Source organism: Carassius carassius, chromosome 10, assembly GCF_963082965.1.
Source record: "Carassius carassius chromosome 10, fCarCar2.1, whole genome shotgun sequence".
In the NCBI taxonomy this organism is placed as follows: Eukaryota; Metazoa; Chordata; class Actinopteri; order Cypriniformes; family Cyprinidae; genus Carassius; species Carassius carassius.
This window is the reverse complement of record NC_081764.1, coordinates 18,348,142-18,373,425: the sequence shown is the minus strand read 5'-3', so window position 1 is coordinate 18,373,425 and position 25,284 is coordinate 18,348,142. Positions and strand designations below refer to the sequence as shown.

General features: G+C 36.9%; 2 protein-coding genes across 4 annotated transcripts; both read right to left on the bottom strand.

The window, feature by feature from the left end:
- Positions 1 to 6,559: 6,559 nt before the first annotated feature.
- LOC132151311 (DBIRD complex subunit ZNF326-like) lies at positions 6,560 to 10,925 on the bottom strand. The gene is made up of 14 exons (XM_059559417.1): positions 10,722 to 10,925; positions 10,268 to 10,386; positions 10,115 to 10,161; positions 9,911 to 9,983; positions 9,234 to 9,594; positions 8,996 to 9,161; positions 8,852 to 8,868; positions 8,739 to 8,784; positions 8,282 to 8,363; positions 7,852 to 7,999; positions 7,656 to 7,755; positions 7,381 to 7,511; positions 7,167 to 7,262; positions 6,560 to 7,076 (listed from the first exon to the last, which is right to left on the bottom strand). Exons 3-14 carry the CDS (start codon positions 10,140 to 10,142, stop codon positions 6,972 to 6,974), a joined length of 1,353 nt encoding a protein of 450 aa, XP_059415400.1. The 5' UTR covers positions 10,143 to 10,161; positions 10,268 to 10,386; positions 10,722 to 10,925; the 3' UTR covers positions 6,560 to 6,971.
- A 1,436-nt stretch (positions 10,926 to 12,361) lies between these two features.
- Positions 12,362 to 24,449, bottom strand: LOC132151919 (volume-regulated anion channel subunit LRRC8D-like). Of its 3 annotated transcripts, none has more exons than XM_059560467.1 (2): positions 24,311 to 24,449; positions 12,362 to 16,500 (listed from the first exon to the last, which is right to left on the bottom strand). In XM_059560467.1, exon 2 carries the CDS (start codon positions 16,496 to 16,498, stop codon positions 13,973 to 13,975), a length of 2,526 nt encoding a protein of 841 aa, XP_059416450.1. In that variant the 5' UTR covers positions 16,499 to 16,500; positions 24,311 to 24,449; the 3' UTR covers positions 12,362 to 13,972. The 3 variants fall into 3 exon arrangements, with proteins under 3 accessions (XP_059416450.1, XP_059416452.1, XP_059416451.1); XM_059560469.1 differs by lacking the exon at positions 24,311 to 24,449 and adding an exon at positions 24,143 to 24,281; XM_059560468.1 differs by lacking the exon at positions 24,311 to 24,449 and adding an exon at positions 23,728 to 24,120.
- Between the last annotated feature and the right edge of the window lie 835 nt (positions 24,450 to 25,284).

Here is a 25,284-nt window from a genome sequence, read left to right as displayed (position 1 = left end):
TTGTTTTCTCTTTCTTTCTGTAACAAATACATTGTGTGCTCATGCTAACCCAATCCATCACTCCTATTCCGGCCATGAAAAAAACACTTTCTTGGGGCGTTTTTTATTTTTGCCAGCACTGCTGTTCCTACAGCACTCCAGAGGCCACACTGATGGACACTCCGGTCAACGTAGGCAAGGTGCTGAGGGATGGAGGAATACACTACCTATGTGTGTCTCCTCCAAACCCCCACACCAACACTCCCTCCCCAAGCCCATATCTTTCTCTGTAGACCACTTCTACATCCCTTGTGTCTCAGTAGACTGACTCATCCTTATGATAACCTGTGCACTATTAAATCCCCCAGTGGGCCACAAGTCTGTCAGCATGCTAGTGTGACAAACAAGAGGAATGCTTTCAAAAGAACAGAGGCGTTGAGGAGTTCATGAGCGGAAAAATCAAGAAAAAATATAATGATTCTAACCTACCAGAATTTACAATGACAGCTCAGAATACAAAGAGGGCAATTACGTAAGACTGTCCATGATTAAGAAAAATAAATAAATAAATAAATAACAAATCTAGTTCATATGTGCTATTTAATTACTGTAATTTTTCACAAAAAGTCACACTAGGTTTAAAAAAAAAAGCATTTAGACAACATGAAGCAGTTTTGTTAAAATATCATTCCAAAGAAATATTTCAAACAAATAATACTAAAAGACTAGTTTTAATCTTACTAATTAATAAATAACGTTTTCTTTTCCAGCTGAGTTTTTCTATCATTATCATAATTACTTATTACTTAATTATTACTTAATTACTTGTTATAGAAAAAGTGCATTAAGTCACTGTAGATGAAAAAAAAGTGAATGAAAAAAGTGATGAAAAGTGCCATGTAATTTATTGACCACAGGGAATATGACTAGATTAAGTGAAGGTGTGATCATAAGAAACCTGAGAGTCTAAAACTATACGTTTAAAGCAAGTCTACGATTACTTCACATTTCTGTGGGAAATTGTTCATAATTCTACAAAACACTATTCCACTGGCACTGCATTAACAGGAGATGTCATTTAGACATTTTAAAGCTTTCTTTTGTGCGAGCTTTCAGTAATCTGGGGAGATGTGTGATTATGTATTTGCAACAATTATGCTCTATTAAATCTATTCAAATTAGAGTCTGTTACAGGTTCCCCCGACAGTGAAATTTGATTTCTAAAACATTCTCTCGTCTTTGCTGCACAAAGAAGCCATTGGGGATCGCGGGAACGATCGCTGAAGTGGGCTGGAAGGCAAATCTAGGTGATGTGTATGTTCTCAGAGTGCCCCTGGGTCTATCTTGGGTAGGCAGGATCTGACAAAAAGATCTGTAAGGAGGAAAAAAAAAAATCCTCCACTCTGCTCAAGCATGGGATATTAAGCCCAGTAAAGATTCTTACTTAAAACATACTCTCAACTCTTTCTCGCCTCTCTTTTTCTAAATTTTTTTCCCAACAGTCGCAGGAGAATTTACCAATTGCTTCATTACATAAACTCCCAGAAGCTTCAGACATTAAGACCTGTAGGTTCTGCCACTGTCCCAGGCCGGCCTCCCTCGGGTATTTGTTCAAAGGGAAACTCTGTTGAGCCTCCAGGGGATGTTTAACTGATTGCAACAATGAGTATTTAGAGTATTAACCTCCGTGGGAATTCAACAAGTTTGGTTCTGTCAGAAGCTGAATTTAACTGTCAGGTAGCTTTACTTTCAAAGGGTCCTGACAGGAAGTAATGACTACTCTTGGCAGCTGTATTTTATTTTATTTTAATTAATCTTATTTCTTCTAACAAACATGCAATAAAGCAATGAGTGTCAAAGATTCCAGCAGCAATGGAAATTGAATGCCTTGTTTGACTCTTCATATCCACTTCTAGTTTGAAAGTTGAAGTGTAATGTAATTTAGGGTTCGACATGCAGATGTAATTCATATTGTTTGGGTTCTAATATAGTGATTTGAAAATGAAATAGATTCAATTTAATTGATAAAAAACAACATTGTGCTTGTTTGATGTTTGGATTTAGTGATTATCTGGATAAATGGATAGAATGCCCTCCTGCTATGAGAGTGTGACATATGATGGAATATAACTAGAGCTTTACAAAAGAGAACAGTTATGTGTCAGTTGACATCAAATGACAAAAACCTTGACTGACACTGAAATAAATCTTTGAATATGTAAAAAAAAACAAAAAAAAAACTGAATACTGCAACGCTATACTATAGCGCCCTCTGTCTTTTGCTACTAGTACAAATATTTTCCACTAATAGAGAACTAAGTATATTACAAGTCACATTTGGAGACCAATAAAAATATTATTTTTATAGCTACTCCAGCTTTCGTACCTCACTCAATCATCAAAGGATATCAAACATGTGCAGACCCACCACATTGTATCCTTGAGAGTGGAGCACTGCATGCATGAAAACTGTTATTAATTTGGTAATTCAATAAGTTAACATTCTGAATAATTTATGTTGAAAAATGTGAAAGAAGCCATACTGCACAAATAAAAGTTCCTGCTAGGGGAAAAAATGCATTTCTGCATGGCATTTTTCTGATGTGTGATTTGTGGTGAGCAGTTCTGGCCTTTTCCAGCCCTGTTTGGGCCAATGATTTTCTCTTGTCTCAGTGCAACACTGACCTTCTGAAAGGCAGCTATGTGGTTAAAACAGTCCATTTTCAAGGCCCTTGTAGCTTGAATCAAAACTCCATTATAGATTTTACCTCCGGGGGAACCAGGGGCCTTGCAAGGTTTTTCACAATTTTACCTGTGGAAAAAAACCTAAAAGGACGGGCCGCTCTCCAGAGGGCTGCTTAGGGTTGATGGGGGATAGTGAGGGACTGAGAGTGCCAGGTGTGTACCCCAGGACACCATCCTCATCTTCATGTGACGAGCAGGGGGGCAGCGCAGAGCGAAAATGGAGCTTTAAAAACATTCGGATGGCACTGAACCCTTGACATGACAAGGCCAGCACCTCAGGGAGAGAATGAAAACAGAGCTCAGAATCTAAAAGCAGCTACGAAGGGTTTAAAACACCTCCTAGCAGGAGGGTGAAAGAGGCGGAGATGGATATATGGTGAAGAATGAATAAGTAACACAGGGTTGGGAAAGATGGAGGCCTCCGAAGAATACAAGTAACAGTTATTAAAACAACCAACAGTTCTCTTCCCTTGAACCATGTGTACTAACAAGCCAGGCTGGGGCCAAAGACTCAGCCAGATCCTATCAGGACATCTGTCACTTTGTGGCGACAACCTCCTTTAATAAGTGACAGGGCCTTAGTGCTCGTGTGTCCATGCTGGGGGAGGGTTCCTCCACTCTGAGCAATGGCGAGACCACTGCAGCCATCAAAGTCATGCAGCGGATGCCCTTTTTAAAACAACTTGTCCCAATTACAGCCAATAAGCACCAATCGCTACCCAGGCAGTTGCATGTGACATCAAAGATGCCAAGCGAAAATGCCCGCAAGAGGTTTGTGTGGCAATTAGAGAACTTAAGCTGCATTTCATCACCAAATCTTTTCAAAATAAGCCTTAATTTAGGGGGAGTAAGTAAAAAGAAAGACAGAAAGAGAGAGCTAGTGAGGGAGGGAGGGGGAGATGCCCTTAAGAAATCATTAAAGCATAATTACTGCTCATCATCTGTGCAAGTGCTTACAAAGTGCCAGTTCTGGATTTGTGCTCTTTTCCCTTGGGCAACACACACATACACACACACAAATAAATCCAAGGCCATACCCTAGATAAAAGTTTTACAATCAATCTCTCACTGGGTTTAATGCCCAATTAAAATTGGAGCTTCAGCATCTAGACGAGAAAACACATGCCCTCGACTCAGAAGCAACACTTAACATCTTTATATATCAAAAGTAGCTCTTTTTGGTCTTGACTAATGGAATATCAACAAGCATTTATTGTATAATCTGTCACTTGTCTGCATACACATTTGATGTAGAAACAATTTTCACTCAGAAACTGACAGCAATTTTCACAAACAATTACAAATAAAAGGCAAGTAGCACATTTTCACAACTTTCTTGTAAAACAATTGCCAATAATGTCTGTTTATATTGACATCTTTAACAGTGCAGTTAAAGCATGTGCTAATGTTAGCACAGTGATAGTTATAGGTTTTTTATTGCATTTTATTTTTTATCGTAAGGCAAATTTGATTCTAGTGTTCATTTCAGACCTCATAATGAGTCACGATTCTTCAATGTGAACAATCATAATAAGAATAATAAGGATTTGTCACTTTTTTTGGCATTGAGTCCCAGTCTATGATTAGATGGAAAGCAATTTCAAAAACACATATTTTACATCTTTATTCTATAAAGATGGCATCAAACATACATTTTACATCTTTATTCTATAAAGATGGCATCTATCCCCAGCAGACCCACTGAATTTTGTAGCAGAACTATTGTATACTTGTATATTATATTCATTCATTACATTGATATATTTAAAATGTTTATTTCTTTTAATTTTGATGATTATAACTGACAACTAAGGAAAATCCCAAATTCAGTATCTCAGAAAATTAGAATATTACTTAAGACCAATACAAAGAAAGGATTTTTAGAAATCTTGGCCAACTGAAAAGTATTAAAATAAAAAGTAAGAGCATGTACAGCACTCAATACTTAGTTGGGGCTCCTTTTGTCTGAATTACTGCAGCAATGCGGCGTGGCATGGAGTGGATCAGTCTGTGGCACTGCTCAGGTGTTAGGAGAGCCCAGTTTGCTCTGATAGTGACCTTCAGCTCTTCTGCATTATTGGGTCTGGCATATTGCATCTTTCTCTTCACAATACCCCATGGATTTTCTATGGGGTTAAGGTCAGGCGAGTTTGCTGGCCAATTAAGGACAGGGATACCATGGTCCTTAAACCAGGTACTGTTAGCTTTGGCACTGTGTGCAGGTGCCAAGTCCTGTTGGAAAATGAATGAGCAGCAGGAAGCATGACGTGCTCTTAAACTTCCTTTTATACAGCTGCGTTGACCTTTGACCTCGGAAAACACAGTGGACCAACACCAGCAGATGACATGGCACCCCAAACCATCACTAACTGTGGAAACTTTACACTGCACCTCAAGCAACGTGGATTGTGTGCCTCTCCTCTCTTCCTCCAGACTCTGGGACCCTGATTTCCAAAGGAAATGCAAAATTTACAAGAGAACAAAACTTTGGACAACTCAGCAGCAGTCCAGTCCTTTTTGTCTTTAGCCCAGGCGAGACGCTTCTGACGCTGTGTGTTGTTCAAGAGTGGCTTGACACAAGGAATGCGACAGCTGAAACCCATGTCTTGCATACGTCTGTGCGTAGTGGTTCTTGAAGCACTGACTCCAGCTGCAGTCCACTCTTTATGAATCTCCCCCACATTTTTGAATGGGTTTTGTTTCACAATCCTCTCCAGCATGCAGTTATCCCTATTGCTTGTACACTTTTTTTCTACCAAATCTTTTCCTTAGGAATTAGTGAAATAAATCAACTTTTTGATGATATTCTAATTATATGACCAGCACCTGTATATACACACAGGTGCATCTCAATAAATTTGAATGTTGTGGAAAAGTTCATTTCAGTAATTCGACTCAAAATGTGAAACTTGTGTATTAAATAAATTCAATGCACGCAGACTGAACAAAAACCCACCAATTCACTATCTCAACAAAAACAATAAAAAAAAAACACACGGACCACTGGGCAACAGTCCAGTTCTTCTTCTCCTTAGCCCAGGTAAGATGCCTCTGACGTTGTCTGTGGTTCAGCAAATCCCTTGACATGTCTGTGTGATGCCTTGACCCCAGCCTCAGTCTATTCCTTGTGAAGTTCACTCAAATTCTTGAATTGATTTTGCTTGACAATCCTCATAAGGCTGCGGTTCTCTCGGTTGGTTGTGCATCTTTTTCTTCCACAATTTTTCCTTCCACTCAACTTTCTGTTAACATGCTTGGATACTGCACTCTGTGAACAGCCAGTTTCTGTGGCAATGAATGTTTGTGGCTTTCCCTCCTTGTGAAGGGTGTCAATGATTGTCTTCTGGACAACTGTCGGATCAGCAGTCTTCCCCATGATTGTGTAGCCTAGAGAACCAAACTGAGAGACCATTTTGAAGGCTCAGGAAACCTTTGCAAGTTTTTTTAGTTGATTAGCTGATTGGCATGTTACCATATTCTAATTTGTTGTGAATTTGTGGGTTTTTGTTAAATGTGAGCCAAAATTAAAAATTAAAACCAAAGGCTTAAACTACTTCAGTCTGTGTGGACTGAATTTATTTAATACACAAGTTTTACAATTTGAATTTAATTACTGAAATAAATTAACTTTTCCACACATTCTAATTTATTGAGATGCACCTCTACAGTAAATACACGTGTAAAACAGTAGTTGCTCAGAGCTGTCATTAATTGTTTCCTCCAGTAGAGGGACTTCCAGTGCAGCTCGTGCAAGTACTCTTACAGATGGTCTTACATAAAGTTCTAATGAGTAAAATGAATGATAATGCTGTTAAACATTTTCACAACAAGCACGTCTAGTTTAAAGTGAAAATTTAATGGTCAACACACCATCTCATCTCAGACCAAACAGTGAAAAGGCAAATGTCCAATCCCAAATATTATAGGGAACAAAATGTAACATCTGCATTTAAATATGAAGCTGTAAAGTTTAAAGGCATTCAGAACAGTGGAAAAATATTATTACAAACTCACACAGATACTACAAACACAGTACAATCTGACCCAAGAAGACGGAATTCATCTGAGTCTGCAATGTGAATACAACAATGAAAAAGGGAGAAAAATGCCTACACTTTATCAGAGGACATTGCAAGGTGATGTGAAATGTATAGATGTCTGAGCACTTGAAGATACAGAAAAGTACAGTACAAAGAGTCCTCTCCTCTCGTCTCTTTTTCTCCATTCAATTCTCCTTTTGTCCATTATTATGAGGCACTATTTTCTTCATCTTCCTCCGCCTCATCAGATCTCTCAGGATCCTGAGAATCAGAACTTGTGTCACTGGCATCGAATGCAAATGGGTCTTCTCCCTGTAAAACAAAAAGAGATATACCTTTAAATATTCTTTAAAAAAAACTTATTTTTTTTTATGTGTTTTAATATACCACAAACGTCATTACCTTCATGTACTTCTCATAGCGCACCTTCACATTATCATTATTTATTATGGCTTTAGCTGTGACCACGCTGTCTCTTTTTAACTGGTCCTTGTAAGCCTTTGAGAGGAGGGAAAAAGACGAGACATGAAATGAGAAAAAGCCCCTATATATATATATATAAAGATGAAAATGACAGTTCAGGATATTTAGAGGAGAGAGGACAGAGTACTGTTACCACTTTGCTCTTGAGGTGGGTGACTGAATGAAGATGTTGCTGTACAGAGCTGAAAACCACAGGAATGTAAATGTCACATGCAACACAGTAGACCACCTCCATTCTTGTCATGTAATCATCTTCTGTCACGCCTGTAAGAACAAGAAGTTTAGAGTATGTCAATATTTGTCTTTGTAGTATGCAGAATGATGGGAAATGAGTTACAATACATCAATGTATTTATTTATCATACAATGCATATTTATAATGTGACGTTGGCTTAAGCAGAGTCATACCTTCCATTATTTTTGCCCATTCATCTTTGCTTCGTCCACAGGTAAACTTGAGTTTGTGTAGGGTAGAGACAGTTTTATGAAACTTGTGCACCATGCAATCCTGTGCAATATTAGAATGGGGTAAATGTACATGAACAAATATAATACAAATCAAGACTAAAACATGAAGGAAAGAAAATTATTTAAAAAGTCTTACATGCAAAAAACTGATGACCTTGTCATCAAATTTGGCCTGCCGTCGTATATAGTCAAGAGTCTCTCTGTGATATGTGCTTCCAAAGTGTTTCTCAATGTCTTTGTCTTCAAATGTATGGAATTTACAAAAAGCACATGTAAAAGCCCACCTAAAAAACAAATTAATAACATGCTATGAATACTAAAGTGACAGAAATTGGCATTTAACGAAATTTATTGCTAAATGTTTTTGAATAACTGATGCAAATGTCTAATTTGAAAGATTTTGTAGTTGCAATTTAAATTCTATGGCCTTTCTACATACCACAAGTCAACATTTCACTGCTTCTTTTTTTTTTTAAATAATCGATTTAAATAATAAATTGATATCCAGCAAATCAATCTAGATATTGTTTTAAAACACAAGTGATGAGTCAAATTACAGTAATCACCTGTGCTTGTCTCCATATTTTTCATGATTCTTCTTGCGTCGTCTTCTGCGCTTCTCTCTGGCTCGAACTTTCCTACCAAGCTCTGCACACAAATATTAAAGAGTAAGTTCATCAAAAATGAAAATTCTGTCACTATTACTCACCCTCATGATGTTCCAAACCCGTTAGACCTCAGAACACATCTTCGGAACACAAATTAAGATATTTTTGATGAAATCCAAGAGCTTTCTGACCCTTCATAGACAGCAATGCAAGTGATTCGTTCAAGACCCAGAAAGGTAAGTAAGGACATCATTAAAACAGTCCATGTACATCTTTGGAATGACATGATGGTGAGAAATTAATGACAAAATTGTATTTTTTTTTTATGAAGTAACCATGCTTGCACTGAAGTATGGTGATTAATTTAATCTTTTCCAATTTAATTAACAATAGAAATATAAAAGCCATTACATACCATGCTCTTTATTTATTTCCTTGGAATGGGAAGAAATACAACTCTCCTGCAGAAAAGAAAAACTCTAGTATCACAGGTTTGTTTTTGAGGCATCTTTGATTGTGAATTCTTACCTTTGAAATGTGCGGTCCTAAAGAAAGAACAAACAAAAAAGCATCATAAACATCAACGCAAGGCAATATTTTTTAAAAATACAATAAAGTGCAACAATTTAACAATGGAAACTGTTTGGTCTAACAAAGCAGCAGATCACATACCCACAATAGTGCTTAAGCTGGGAGTTGCTCTGACTATCCTCTTTTTTTTTACCAACTTGCAAGGAGGTACTGGTTCCATCATCTTCCTTTTGGTCCCTCGAATCACCGAAGCAGCTGATTTTGAGTAGTATCTCTCTATGCAAATAGACGGGTTCTGACTAGAGCACTGTGGAAGAAAAGAGATCAACACTAAAAGTCATTGCTTTTGCTCAGTTAATAATCTAGACACCAGACGTACCCCTAAATCCTGTCCTTTAGCCTCAGGTGCAGCAGCACCTATTCCCTGGTAGTTTCTGTGCACATATGGGTGCATGTCTCTGCCCCGTGAGCCAATCGGTGTTGACCAAGAGTGTGAAGGAGAGTTCAGGCTGGAGTAATCTGAGAGATTGGATGTGGAGTATGAACTCTCTCTGCCACTGTCTGAAAACGGAGACCTGGACCTTTGGGAAGACATGACGAAGGGCCTGATGCAATTTGACAAGACGTCTGCACCCCAGGATGAACAAGTGTCACTGTACCCTCCATTAGAATTATCAAAAACGCTATCTGCATCTCTAGTGTTCAAAGCCCCAAGTCCAAAAGTTTCATAGGCACCATATCTGTTGAAAAAATAAATGGTAGCACTATGCAATAAAACTTTTTTTTTTTATTAAAAAGTAACATATATAATACATTTTATATAATTTAGAAAAACGTATTGAAAAATCTTAATTTAATTTACAATTTATATAATTTGTATATTTATTTATTTTTAAACATTTATTTTTTTCCTTTTCCAAAACTTATTATAAAATATTACCAAGCAGATATTACCTTTAAAATAAAAATGTCAAATGTCTCCAGCATTTTATATAGGAGAGCTATTTCTGTTGCCTCTTCAGAAAAGCACAAGAAAGATCCTCGGACAATTCTTACCTGTCAGAGCCATTGGTCTCAAAGTCCTCAGAAGATGCAAACGATCCAAATAATGGCTGACTGTAGCATTTCCCTGGACATTTGACAAGTGAAAGTGATTATTTGAGAGTGCTATGGGAATTGACCTCATTCAGAAACAAGAACAAGGCAGCTGTACATAACACTGTAGCAAAATGAAAGCAAGGACTAATGTAATTTCTTTACCTGAATTTTCAGCTGATGATGGGAACATTTCATCCTTATTATAAGTCCTTTAAAACAGATTATATAATGTCACAATTAAAGACCTGATTAAAAATGTAATATTACTAGCAAGTATAATTATAATTATATAATATTATATAATTAAGCAGTTACCTTGTTAAGCTTTTCTATGGTACTTCATAAAGGATTCTGAATTTAGGGGTCAACCAGTGTTTATTTTTCTTTCTTTTTTTTAAAATGGCCAATATATAATGATCAAGCAGGGTAAACTTCTATAAAGGCAAACAGGAAACCATTAATTCTACAAACAATGTCATGCCATAAATCAAAAACCAAATAAATAAATAAATAAAAAACACTTCACAAATAACAAAGTTTTAACTGTTGTGGAAATGCATTACCACAGTCTGTGAAAAAAGGCCCATGTTGTTTTCAGAAGGGAAAAAATTATTTAAAAAAAAAAAAAACCTTTCTGTTATGATAGCTTTTATGTAAGAGGCCCACATTTAACCCGTGCCAATTATTTTGGTTTTTGTTTTTTTTTCGTCTCACTGATTCTTTTTCAACAAAAGTAACGTTATTTCGAAATGCAATATAAAGCACTTACCACATAAACGAGAGTTAATCAGTCCTACCGCGTTCAATTAAAGCAGGTGTCACTGAAATCATTTCCCCCTGGAAACAAACTAAGCAACGGTGTAAGGAAACTTTAGGGCTGGTCTGCAACAACATGCTTCATGCTCCAGAGGACGCTAGTGCTTCACAAACAGATCTTACGCTGAGACCCAAGCTCGGGCCCATTCAAATCGTTGATACTTTTGGTCTCACTGGAGGCATTTGTACTATAAAACATGTCTTTATAATCGGATTGATACAGCCTTACAATGTCATAAATCTATTAAATACACGATTTTTCCAGTAATCACAAACAGCTGTGTTTGGTCTGTCCTTAACAGCACCAAGCCACTGGAAGGAAAGTCTGCAACCTTTAGGCAAAAAAAGCGTAACGGTTAATGCTTCTGCTTTTGGCAGTACGTGGGAAAGGAGACCATATCAAATTGTTTTTCATTCATTAATTCACTCAAGAGGTACACATTTTTTTCCTTTACCACTAGAGGGAGTGCAAACCTAAACCAATGTGCAAGGATTCCACTTAAAAGAGTACAAACTGCCTTTTTTATTATTTTGTACTGTTCTCTGAAAATCTAAAGGGTCTTGTTTTGAAATACTCTACTAATATAACTACAAATATTAAAAGCCATATTGTCCATTACTACTCTTATAAATTATTTTATCTTCTTTACCTTCTCAATATATATCTTAGCTGTTAGTTCCTTATTCTGTATAATCCGGGACTTTGCCGAGATCTGCACATTTTGCAGAGATGGACCAGGATTAAGAACCACTGCTGTAATGTAAATTTTAACATTTCAAACAACACAGACACCAATATATTTATTTTCAATGTATTTATTATATTAAAAATAGCAAGTTGCAAATTTAACATCCTTTCAAACAAAACGTGATTAGAAGCAAAGCCTACTAAATTCATTCTCCTCTCCATCAAAAACGGAAAGGCTAAAGCATGAAGGGCTGCAGTATCAGGCTACATTCAAGGCTGAAGAGCAATACACCTTAAAATAGCTTGCTGAAAAATAAAACATATAGTACTCAGTCAGAAAAAACATTTAACTGGACACAAAGTATTTTTTCGGTGGAATCATTTCAAATCAGGTAAATTGTAGTAAAACTATTAGTAGGTTATAGAAATGGAACATAAATTAATAAATCTCCACATAAATGAATAAACAAACCTTAATTTCAAACATCTAACGGAACAGAAAGTTACATTTTACAAAAGCTGTAACAATAATCTAATTCAAAATCACTCAAAACATTGAAACTTCTCTAGAGTCACGTGTGGTTATAATTATTGTTATTCACACACGTATCAAAAATGATTTTCAAGCCTCATCTGGCATGACATCAAGTCTAAAGATTCTTGAGGGGTCACAAAGATACCAATTACAGATCAGACCCTGCAGCATTTCAGAAGGACAAACATAACAGTGTGGGAAGACTAATTCCACAGAATGACTTGACAACTCAAAAACAAAAATAAGAAAAATAAATAAATGGACGTTATCCAAATTATTCAACTACTAATAACCCTGTTAACCAAACCAAAAAAAAAAGTCACTTACTCACTTTCATGTTGTCTCAAACCTGTATGACTTTCTTCTATAGATTACACACACACACACACACACACACAAAATAAACTATAATAATAATAATAAATGAAATATTATATTAAATGTGATCCAAACAACTTTCATTCTTTCATACAGGTTGTCTAGATGTCTGGAATGGCATCGGGATGCATAAATGATGGCAATCTTTATTTTTGGTTCAACTATAAAACAACTATTAAATCTTGACCATGTTTCATTCATTTGTCTATGACAGATCTGTTACTTTGTCAAGCAAAATGAAACAACAAAGGTTCAGGTTATAGTTAAATAACATGTAATCCCAAGATTTGCGTGAATATCGATACCTAACATCTGTCAAGTCACCTTTTTGTGCATTTGCCTCAAAAGCTGACTGCATGGGCATGCACAGTACAGAGTATGTCAAGAGCAAGGTAACTTAAAAGGGATACACACAATGCAAGCATTTTCATTACTTTTACTAGCCAGTAATGGATACATTAAAGCAGATGGTATTCATACACAGTTACAGGCTAACATATGATGTTAGACTATATATCATATGTTAGAATATATATATGTCTACTGGTGTTTTTGAGCATGAAGGACCATGCAGTCTATGCACATTACAGGTCTGTCCCATCATATGGTGTTATATACAAAACATGCACAAGTCAAATGAGCTCACCATAACTTATGCATTACTTCTTTAACCCACATAAAAAGATGATGCTATTTTATTGCCAAAACTTGCACAAACTAAAGGTATCATGTGCAATGCACTCCATCAACAAACATTGTTATTCAGTTCCATGTATTTTGGTTAACAGACACCAAATAGGGGAACAATCTCATAAAAAAAAATATATCAAACAGATATTAACTGAGGTATAAAATATACAGTTTGATTGAATCTCAGATGGATATGATAACTTTGTATCAATGCAAACATTCAGTTTCTTAAATACTTTGTAGTGCACGTTTAATTGCTTTAGTGCTCTTTTCACTAAACCCAAATGAGAATTCCTTTTTGAGGAGTACCAGGGTGACCTTTTCAACTCTTTATTATTATTATTATTTTTTTTACCCCTTATAGTCAAGTACAGTAGTTTAGATTAACAGATACACTAGTTTAGATTAACTTTATAATGAAATGTCAGTTGTTCTGGGTTCTCCCAGACAATAAATAAAATCATTAATGGCACCACAATACGCAATGCATGTGATGCAGACTGTGCGGATAACAGCTTGTGAAAATGTTAACATAAATGATCGGAATTATATTTCCACTGTAAAATGGGCAAATCATAAAAACAAACAATTTTTTTTCTAAAATAACAAAATATAACAATCATAAAAATTTCATACATTTGAATACTTTTACAGAATTCTATACACTAAGCATAAAGTTCACAAATGTTTATTTCGGCTTACCGGCTATTTGTTCTGGCCTGTGCAAACAAATAACATAAGCTTTGATACTGGACTCATTCCGTACACATGGAACAGTCCTGGATAAAACTTCTGGACAAAAATTTAAATGACAAAAAAAATATTTTTACTGAAACACTGCCTTTTGCGCTCTCTAATTCCATTCACTCAGAAAACCATCTTACCGAGTTTTTTTTTTTTTTCAGGTCAAAAATCACACTCCGTTAGCAAAATTAGCACTGGTTTCCTGACTTAGGCTCTCTTTGACCTCTAGGGGTAGTGAATCAAAAAGGTGGTCATCCAAAATGAGGCCATTTCGGCGCAAGAGTCGGCACTGGCCAAGCTGTGAAGGCAGCCGATCCAGGCAGTTGCCCTTCAGCTCAAGATGAGTCAGCTGCAGCAGCTGCCCAATTTTCTCTGGCAGCAATGAGATGCAATTGTACCCAAGGTATAGGGTACGCAGCTTTGTGCATTTAAACAGCTGCTTAGGTACCACTTCCACCTTGTTTCCTGTGATGGCAAAGTGCTGTAGATTCTGGAGAAACCCCACCTCTGGAGGAATCACTACGATGGAGTTTTGACTAACATCCAGGTATCTAAGTTTAAGAAGACTGAACAGAGTGGTAGGTAAGGTCTCTAGTTTGTTATGTGACAGATAGAGGAACTCCAGGTTTTTAACATGACTTATGGACAATGGAATGGAAATTATTTTATTGTGCCACAGTTTGAGGCAGTTAAGCCGCTTGAGGTGCTGGAAGCTGATGACCTCTTCAATGGTATGGATATTGTTCGATTTCAAGTCCAACTCTTGCAGGTTGGTCAAACTAAAAATTGCATGCGGTATCCTCTCCAATTCACAATTTTGCAGCTCCAGTTCAGCAAGGTTCATCATCTTTTTCAAGATATTTAACACCAAGAGTTTAGTACCATCATTGTGAACCACAAGTTTGATCAGGTGGGGTGATAAGTCCGTAATGTTAGTCGGGATCTTTGTAAGGTTGCTCTTCAAATGTAGGATCTTTAGATGCCTCAAGTCCCTGAGGGACTCTAATCCTATCATTTTGTTATTCTCGGAGTTCAAGTTTCCCACCAAGTAGAGCTCTCTCAAGTTCTTTAGCATGTAAACCCAAGTGGGAATCTCTCCTACATCCGTAAACTTGACATGAAGGCAGCAGAGGTGATCGCGGAGGAAACTGAATGCAGTCTGTTCAACTTTGGCGGGGCAGTGGTAAAAGTGCAATTCGTGGAGGTTGATCATCTGGGAAATTTTCGCTGTGATACGTGCCTCTGGGATGAGTTCTAGTTTTAGGACCTCTACATCAATGAGGTCAAAGACCGCATCAGGAACGCCTGAGAGCATAAAAAGATGCAGCTCAAGCTTGTCCTGTGCATTGCGAGTCACGTGTTGGCGAAGTTTCTCAAAGGTCCACTCGTGGTTTAAACTGATTTCCCGCAGTTTGTTCTCGCTTACCTCTGAGAGAAAGACACCAAAACGTTTAGAATACAATTGGTCATACTGGTCCACCATGTGTAAGAGGAAAGCAAAGTCATTCTTCACGTCTGGGATATCACTAAAACTGCTTTCTTCTCGAACTTTCTCAAAAGAGTACTCTTTAAGAGGCCGTCTGAATAGCCAAAAAAGTGTGTAAATGCAAACCAAGCCATAAACAAAAATGAGGACAATGTAGGTAACAAGGAGTTTTTTCAACATGAAAGCCATGTTATGGGTGCATTTAAATTTTGCGTATCCAGTTAAATGCTTAATTTCAGGCTCACAATCATGGTCGAATTTAATGGACGTGACAAAGGTCATGGTGTAACACAGAATCAGAATGAATTTGACCGTTTTTATTATTGTTTGAGCTACATAGAGTTTGTAAATCATGTCACTGTCTTCTACATGTGTACGGAACTTCCTAACCTTCTCAAAAAGTGCTTTAGCTTGCTCTCCATCTTTCTTGTCAAGTATAGTCATGCTTGGAACTTCAATGACTGGCTTCTCTGCAGAAAACTTAATGCTAGATTTCACAAGCATGGGTGTGGACGGATTTGGACTTCCCTCCTGACTGCTGGTTGAAAGATGCTTTGGTAATGTAGAAGCTCCAGTCAATCTCTGCTTATTCTCTTCAGAGTCTTCACAGGCTGTCTCAGACAATGCCTTGGTTGTCCAAGGGGACTCAAAACACTTACCCAAAATAGACACAAAAAGCTCAATTTTGGAACTGGTCTTTGGATACTTGAACCAAAAGTTACTGCTTACCATGAGAACAATAGTGTGAATAAGAGCTAGATATGGAAAGTATTTTGAATACCACGGAAGGGCAACATGGTAGCACATCTGATTAACAAAGACATACTGCTGAAAATCCAGATTTGTTCGTAAACCCGTAGGCTGAGGTTGCCTGACAGCAGACGACTGTGAGAAATGTTGGACAACACTGTCGGTTTGTTCTTTGCTTGCTGAAGGTGCAGCTGCCAATGTCACATGGCCTCCTCCTGTCCCTGAGCCAAGAGCTTTCTCTCGGGGCCTTTCTATGGCCACAGGGGTTTGGTCCTCAAATGATTCCAGAACAGGAAGGCAAACCACCTGATCTTTGGTTAACTGCATGGTCCCAGCAAATATGGCCAGCATAAGCATGACCACACCCAGGTAATCCATAAAGACGTCCCACCATGGTTTCAGTATCCGATAAGTTGGCTGGATGTCATTTAGAGAGGCAACTTCTGTGAGGGTAAACATTCCTACATGAAGACATAAAAAAACAAAAACATGTATTTAGTATACAGTATTATCAATGACAAATAAGAGTGTCCGAGAAAAAAAAAAACATTTAAAATACATGTAACTTCTTATATATGTACTCTGTATTAATGTTGATTTAACATGGCTTTGAAAAACGATTATTTTTTAATTTAATACATTTCTGGTGTATATATACAGGTCCTTCTAAAAAAAATTAGCATATTGTGATAAAGTTCATTATTTTCCATAATGTAATGATACAAATTAAACTTTCATATATTTTAGATGCATTGCACACCAACTGAAATATTTCAGGTCTTTTATTGTTTTAATACTGATGATTTTGGCATACAGCTCATGAAAACCCAAAATTCCTATCTCAAAAAATTAGCATATCATGAAAAGGTTCTCTAAACGAGCTATTAACCTAATCATCTGAATCAACTAATTAACTCTAAACACCTGCAAAAGATTCCTGAGGCTTTTAAAAACTCCCAGCCTGGTTCATTACTCAAAACCGCAATCATGGGTAAGACTGCCGACCTGACTGCTGTCCAGAAGGCCATCATTGACACCCTCAAGCGAGAGGGTAAGACACAGAAAGAAATTTCTGAATGAATAGGCTGTTCCCAGAGTGCTGTATCAAGGCACCTCAGTGGGAAGTATGTGGGAAGGAAAAAGTGTGGCAAAAAACGCTGCACAACGAGAAGAGGTGACCGGACCCTGAGGAAGATTGTGGAGAAGGACCGAAAATGCCAAATGCCTGAATGCCTGAAGTCCAGTGTCAAGTACCCACAGTCAGTGATGGTCTGGGGTGCCATGTCAGCTGCTGGTGTTGGTCCACTGTAATTTATCAAGGGCCGGGTCAATGCAGCTAGTTATCAGGAGATTTTGGAGCACTTCATGCTTCCATCTGCTGAAAACCTTTATGGAGATGAAGATTTCGTTTTTCAGCATGACCTGTGCCAACAGTGCCAAAACCACTGGTAAATGGTTTACTGACCATGGTATTACTGTGCTCAATTGGCCTGCCAATTCTCCTGACCTGAACCCCATATGGAATCTGTGGGATATTGTGAAGAGAAAGTTGAGAGACGCAAGACCCAACACTCTGGATGAGCTTAAGGCCGCTATCGAAGCATCCTGGGCCTCCATAACACCTCAGCATTGCCACAGGCTGATTGCCTCCATGCCACGCCGCATTGAAGCAGTCATTTCTGCAAAAGGATTCCCGACCAAGTATTGAGTGCATAACTGAACATAATTATTTGAAGGTTGACTTTTTTTGTATTAAAAACACTTTTCTTTTATTGGTCGGATGAAATATGCTAATTTTTTGAGATAGAAATTTTTGGGTTTTCATGAGCTGTATGCCAAAATCATCAGTATTAAAACAATAAAAGACCTGAAATATTTCAGTTGGTGTGCAATGAATCTAAAATATATGAAAGTTTAATTTTTATCATTACATTATGGAAAATAATGGACTTTATCACAATATGCTAATTTTTTTAGAAGGACCTGTATATACAGTACAGACCAAAAGTTTGGACACACCTTCTCATTCAAAGAGTTTTCTTTATTTTCATGACTATGAAAATTGTAGATTCACACTGAAGGCATCAAGGGCCAAGAAGGAGAGTGATGGGGTGCTGCGCCAGATGACCTGGCCTCCACAGTCACCGGACCTGAACCCAATAGAGATGGTTTAGGGGTGAGCTGGACCGCAGACAGAAGGCAAAAGGGCCAACAAGTGCTAAGCATCTCTCTGGGAACTCCTTCAAGACTGTTGGAAGTAGGGCTGTAGTGATACACTAATCTCACGATACGATATATATCACGATATTCAGCCAATGATACGATCTGATATAATTCAATACGATTCTATATAATTTGATACGCTTACATCATTTTCTGATAGATTTAAAGGGGACAGAGTGATTCTGGTGACATCTTGTGACTGTTTCATTTACTTGGATTGAATTAATTTAAATGAAAACTCAAAAAAACATCAGACAGCTTCCAAAATAAATGCTGGACAAAATTAATCAAAGATGTGTTGAGAAAATTAGTTCCATTTATTGAAACAGTGCAAACTGTAGCTTACAAGCCTTTGAAAAGTAAATAAAGTGCAACATTGCAATTCGCAATAAACAATGGAGAGTTAAAGTGCAAGTGGCCTGTTCTGAACAGTTTCTTTGAAATTTTTTTAGCTTGCCACTGAACATGAGGTAGCCAGTCTAGCCGCCAGGTAAGTAAACATAGTAGTACCATGGCTTCTCCAAAACATCAAATAATTCAAGTCTCTAAGAACATTTAACTTAAAACTTACCTGAGTATTTTAAGGCCTGTAAGCCTACACCTATGTGAGGTAGCCAGTCTAGCCAGCAGAAAAAAATAAACCATGGCAGCCAGACAATAATTGGCTGGGAGGCTTTAACGTGTGCCCTTGTCTGAGCGTACAGCCCGGGAATGCAACCCTTGGTGAGGTGTTCGCGGGTTGGAATAGGATAGCGGGGCTCCATCGCATTCACCATGCGCCTAAAGCCGGGGTTTTCCACTGAATACGTGCTCAACTCCTGACAAATAAACTAGGCAATGGACTCTGTAATTTTCTGCGACGTTGGTGAAGCAGATGGAAACTTGTGGGAAAAACCGCCATCGATGTCTAGCGTGGTTTGTTTTGGGTCACACGGCCACTGCTGCTTTGGGTCCTCCGTAAGCATAAACTTGTCCAGGTGGTGACGTTTTAGGTGCGCTCGTAAATTTGTGGTATTGCCGGAATATTTAACGTTAGTGCCACATAGCTTACAAACTGCGACGCTTTTACTCAAGTCATTGCTTTCCCTCTTTTTTTTTTTTTAAACCAAAGTGCTCCCACACATCTGCTTTTAAGCAGGTGGGTGCCGGATTTATATTCGCCGCCATTCTCTGAATATCCTCACTCTGACTTGGTAAACAGGAAGAGGTAGACGTCTGCGTCTGTGTAAAGTTAGTACGGGGAACTTGCTCTACAGCAACACTAGCGGCTGGCTGACCAAATCGCTCTTCCTGCAACGCGAACGGGGGTAAACATGGGGGATTTATAATGGGACGTATGTATCGATACTCGCGGCTAAAAAAACGATACTTTCTTTGGGAAAAAAAATATCGATTTATATCGCAGAATCGATAAAATTGCCCAGCCCTAGTTGGAAGACCATTTCAGGTGACTACCTCTTGAAGCTCATCAAGAGAATGCCAAGAATGTGAAAAGCAGTAATCAAAGCAAAAGGTGGCTACTTTGAAGAACCTAGAATATGACATTTTCAGTTGTTTCACACTTTTTTGTTATGTATATAATTCCATATATAATTCCACATGTGTTAATTCATAGTTTTGATGCCTTCAGTGTGAATCTACAATTTTCATAGTCATGAAAATAAAGAAAACTCTTTGAATGAGAAGGTGTGTCCAAACTTTTGGTCTGTACTATATATATATTAGTGGTGGGCCGTTATCGGCGTTAACGTGCTGCGTTAACGTGAGGCTCTTATCGGGCAATAAAAAAAAATATCGCCATTAATCTATTTTCAAAGTTGGGTTGGGATATATTTGGAAAGTCACACCACATGACATTTTACAACCTCAATTAACCTTGCCTTGTCAAAGATGTCAAATTTCTGATATTTAACATCTATTAAAATCTTATATATATATATATATATATACATACCTTAATATAATAAAATGCATAATGCTATACAATGACTTTAATATACAACAAATGTAAAAAAAAAAGTTTCATTTTCGCTCCTTCTTTTAAGCTAATAAACACGTCAAGTGCCTCAATGTTACACTCACTGCTATGTGAAATACAGGCTTGACATAACAAATCTCATTCTTCATCAAATCAATCTACAAATGCAAGGAGTGGCCTACTACACCACTAAACATAACAAATGGTCCCATCACTTGGGGAGACACCCTAGTGTCTTTGTCCTATATCAGTTTTCACAGCACAGAGCTTGATCACTGCTCAGACACTAAAGCACTGCATTAGACTTTCTTATTATATTATCAGTCTTAGTGGGCCCATACTGTACTGCATGAAGATAAAAGTACTGCAGTGGCGAACCTGGCCAAAGACAATGTTGTCTTTCATATCAAGTTTCAAGTCCCTGCACTAATATTCAGGCATTTTGCAGGCGTTCTATGGATGTGAGAAGCTCAGCTTTCACATTGGTAAGACTTAACTATAAACATCCAACAGGCCAAACTGAATGACCTTCTCACTGTCAGGAAACAATTGACTCAATGTCATAATGATTAATTATCTTGTATTTTACTTGGCTAATAAAGCTGTTACATATATAAATCATAAATGTTTTCAGTAACATGAATTCATTATTGGATACCGGAATTATTCTCCTTAAAGCAATGTGTTATCAGATTACATGTACTATTACTTAATACTTTTATTTTTTCCATGAGGCCTTTCACACATAATGTACTGCCTCTAGAATCTACCAGTAAAATAAAGTCTAGACTTGCTTCACAAGACGATCACATTCCATCCAAGTCACAAGTACTTTGATCTTTTGTTCAAATCTTACGCCTTTGATGTTAACATGTCAACTGTAAGGAAGGTGTAAGAATCTAAGAAGCATGCGGAAAATGTTGAAGTTAATAATACATATAATTTTGTATTTCAGTCAATAAATGTAAAAAATAAAGAAATAGTGTGTGTCACAGATGAACACCTTTAAAGTGGTGCAGTCCAGTTCAAGATTGGCATTAGTTACAGTAGTAGCTGTATGTGCAGAAGTCCTTAATCTGCATTAATTAGTCTCTAATTTAGTGCAATTACACAACATCTTATTTAGCCAAGTCAGATTGCCATAAACAACAATTACTACTCTCTTAGTGTGTTGCCATTGGGTTTGAAAAGCACTTGTGATTCCTCAAAAGGCACATAATAACGTACAGATGCATTTTACATAAAAGCACATAGATAGACAGTGTAAAATCAAAAACCTAGATCATGGTTGGGTATTTCAACAGGATGATCTATTTTGGTAGATCTGTCATTTTATAAGTATTAACATCTGCAGAGCTCATCACTTCTTTGATGGTACTTCACTGTGAAGAAAGAAAAAAAAATCAGTCCTTTAAAGTAAAAATTAATACCAGCCTATTACTGTACATAAAGTGGAAATTGAGCGCACAGCCACCAGCAAGACTGTGAATAATATTAAGTCACCTTATAAATGTAATGCTCAAAGACTGGTAAAGTAGGACTCAACAAGACATCAGAGAATGTCTGAGAATTGCTTTTCTCACTGTCTATCCAAAATAAGCTATAAGGTTACACACACTTACCCTAGGAGCAGAGATGTTAAGCAGGATAATTTGCAAATGTTTTGAAGAGTCTACGACAGAAATTCTCTATTTCACTACAAGCAATAAATAAAGTATATGGATTGATAGGATATGACATAATCTGGACTCTCAAACTAATGTAAACTTATAACATTCACAAACAGTAAATGCTTACACAAACATCTCCTGATAATTTTGTCGATAAAACAGAATTCCGATATCGATATGAACACTTAAAAAATCTGCCAAGAACGCCCACAGCAGATGTCTGAGCATACAAACTTATGAAAAATGAATTTGCCAAGTCTATGACACCTCATTTAAAACCATATATTTTAGAAAAGAAAAAAAAAACAGCACAAATAAATTAGTTGAGCTTTTTTTTTATTTAGCCTTCATACAAACAATAAATGTGAAATCAGTCAAATAATTGTCTCAGACTCACCTAATTAATATTAATATCTTTAACTTTTTTTATTGTCTTCTGCTTACCAAGCCTGCAATTATTTGATCCAAAATAAAGCAAGAACTGTAACATTTAGAAATATTTTGTGATGTGATTTCAAAGCTATATTTTTAGCATCATTACTCCAGTCACATGACCCTTCAGAAATCGTTCCTATATTCTGACTTGCTGCTTAAAAATATTTTATTATGTTGAAAACAGCTGAGTAAATTTTTTTTAGGTTTCTTTGATGAATAGAAAGTTCAGAAGGACAGCATTTATCTGAAATAGAAATTGTAACATTATAAATGTGTTTATCATCACTTCTGATCAATCCAATTTTAAGCATCCTTGCTAAATAAACATTTCTATAAAGTTCGGTATGTGCTGTTTATGGAGAAACTATACATTAAAAAATAAAAATAATAAGAATAAGAATATTCTATCCAACTACAAGCAACAGTACAAATAAATACAATAAAGATACAAAAAATAAACAGAATTATGGTCTTTCACTCATTTTTTACCAGTCTATGGTGATGAGAAGCCTCAGTTTTTAACCTCACCTAGGTAACACAACCTTAACCCTCAAAAGACACAATTACCATCACAGCTAGCCTTATTTAACCTCAGTCTGGGCTTTTACCCCATAACTAGGTCACGGCTGCATCTGTTATTCTCATTTGCTGTGTCTCAAACAGAAAATTTAAATGACAATGCTGTTAACCAATCATGTCTCTTCATGTTTTCCTGCACATTTCAGTGTTGGGGCAACCATATGTGTCCCATATAGAGGTTATTGAAATATACATATAGCCTACTGTATATCCCATATACAGGTATATGTGGAGGGAAAAACGGATTAAAGGCTGAAACTGAACAATATCTACCAAGTCAAGTGTAAGAAATCAAAATCAGGAATTCAAGAATATTAAGGTCAACCAAAAATGTTAAATATCTTCTGCACATAATCCAACATCACCAAATGTGTCTAAAAATGACGGCAAAATAAACTGGTTAATCTAAACCTAAATTCAAACTTTTTGAATTTAACACTTTACATCAACTTGACTGCAGTGGTTGTGTCTACAACAACTGTCCTGCTGGATGAAATTCTGGGGATGGGAAATAGTGTACAATATTATGAAACAAATTATGTAATATGAATTACCTAAAATTAGATAAATCAGTAGCTTCTTACAAGATACCTGACATTCATATCACTTGTTATAAACTAGCCTGTGCAACTGTTAGAACAGTCAATATAGTTTGTACAGTCTCCTTCGAAAAGTGCCCAAACCATCTTGCTTTGACTGCACTGAACTACTCTGACAGTCTTCATAAACATAACCTAAAAAAAAGATACTCGACCATTTGTAATATTTCAGAAATTAATGCATAACATATCGTATATACTTACTGTCTCATATAAACGTCATCCATGCAGCACTTTAATTCCTGAGAATCTGATACACAGTTTTATCCACTTGTCCTTGCAGTAATGGGGATTCAGTTGTACAAATATGACAAATATGCGGTCCTCTCGTCTGGGAGACGTCATTTTGAGGGCATTCACTCCATTGTGTTTCTATACCGGGTCACACCATATATACGACGAGGGTTTGCTTCCCAATAAGGCGTAAACCACGAGCAAAACGCGATTTACAGCAACGGACTGGAATATTCCCTGTGAACGCAATCCGGTGACTTGTCATGTCTTCGCGGTTCTGTGAAGATTAACGCCGCTCAGGCAGGAAACCATTGAAAGTCTTACAACACTGTTGTGTTAAAGCGGTAAAAGTGTCGGTACAAAAGGACAATTTACTAATCCTTACCTGAGAGGGCTTTATGCACATGTAAGGGTCCCCGCTCATCTCATTGTTTATGGTACATTCAGAGCTGCGCGCACAGCAGCAGAGTCAACCAGTCTGCACCAGTTCTCTACACTGCATATCCGCCACCTTTAAACCCGCACAAAAACACATTTACAGGCTGATACATACCTCAAAACAAAGCTGTCATTTTAAAACCGTCAACGCTGCCACGATATCCATGCGTACGAAATGATGAATGAGAAATGTCTCTGTCTGATAAACAGAAATGTACTGTCAAATAGAGGAAGTGCGTGTGGGCGGGGCTAAAGTTTACGGGAGGATTTACGCGCGAAACACCTGACCGGTGTCTTGAAGTTACTAAGCAACCCAAACCCGGTTTGTTACACATGAATAGTTACACGTTTGAAACTGTTTTTATACAGTCTATGGTGGGTTTGAACCATCAGAAAACGTTCAATTCTATATATTTTATGTCCAATTCCATAAGCTGATTTTTAGCATTTTTTATAGGATTATATATTATAAATAAAGTAGACACTTTATAAATTGTAAAAATAAATCAAATACAAATATGATAAAATGAGTAACACAGTTGCAAATTCAGCCAAAATTAAGCTGTCACTCAGAAGGGGTTTGCTACAAATATTGGTTTGTAATTACTGCTGATTATTTTTATCTATCTATATATTATTATGGGGTATGTATTTTAGTCAATTATTTTGTATAGTACTTGTGGTGAATGGTTGAATGCAGTCAGTACTTAAACAGAAGAAATGAACATAAAATAAGCATCAGTGATTATTTTACAGATTAAGCATTCAGTTCTAAAATAAAGTTGGTGAACTCTCTACTCAAGAACTCTACACTTATTTATTTATAGTAAACCAGCTAAATGTTAAACTCTGTACTTGCTGAGTTTTTCACCTTAAATGCTAGAGTCAAGTAATATTTCAACTATGCAATTACTGTTATTAAAATCAAAACAACAAGCAAATACAAAGAGTAGTTATTACACCATAAAATAATATGGAGCAAAACTCACCTTATGTCAGTTTTCATCGTAAATGCATGGATTTGTAAGCTTTCTGTTTTGTTTATGTAAATGGGATCCTTATGTTTTAACATATGGTTGCAAATAAGAT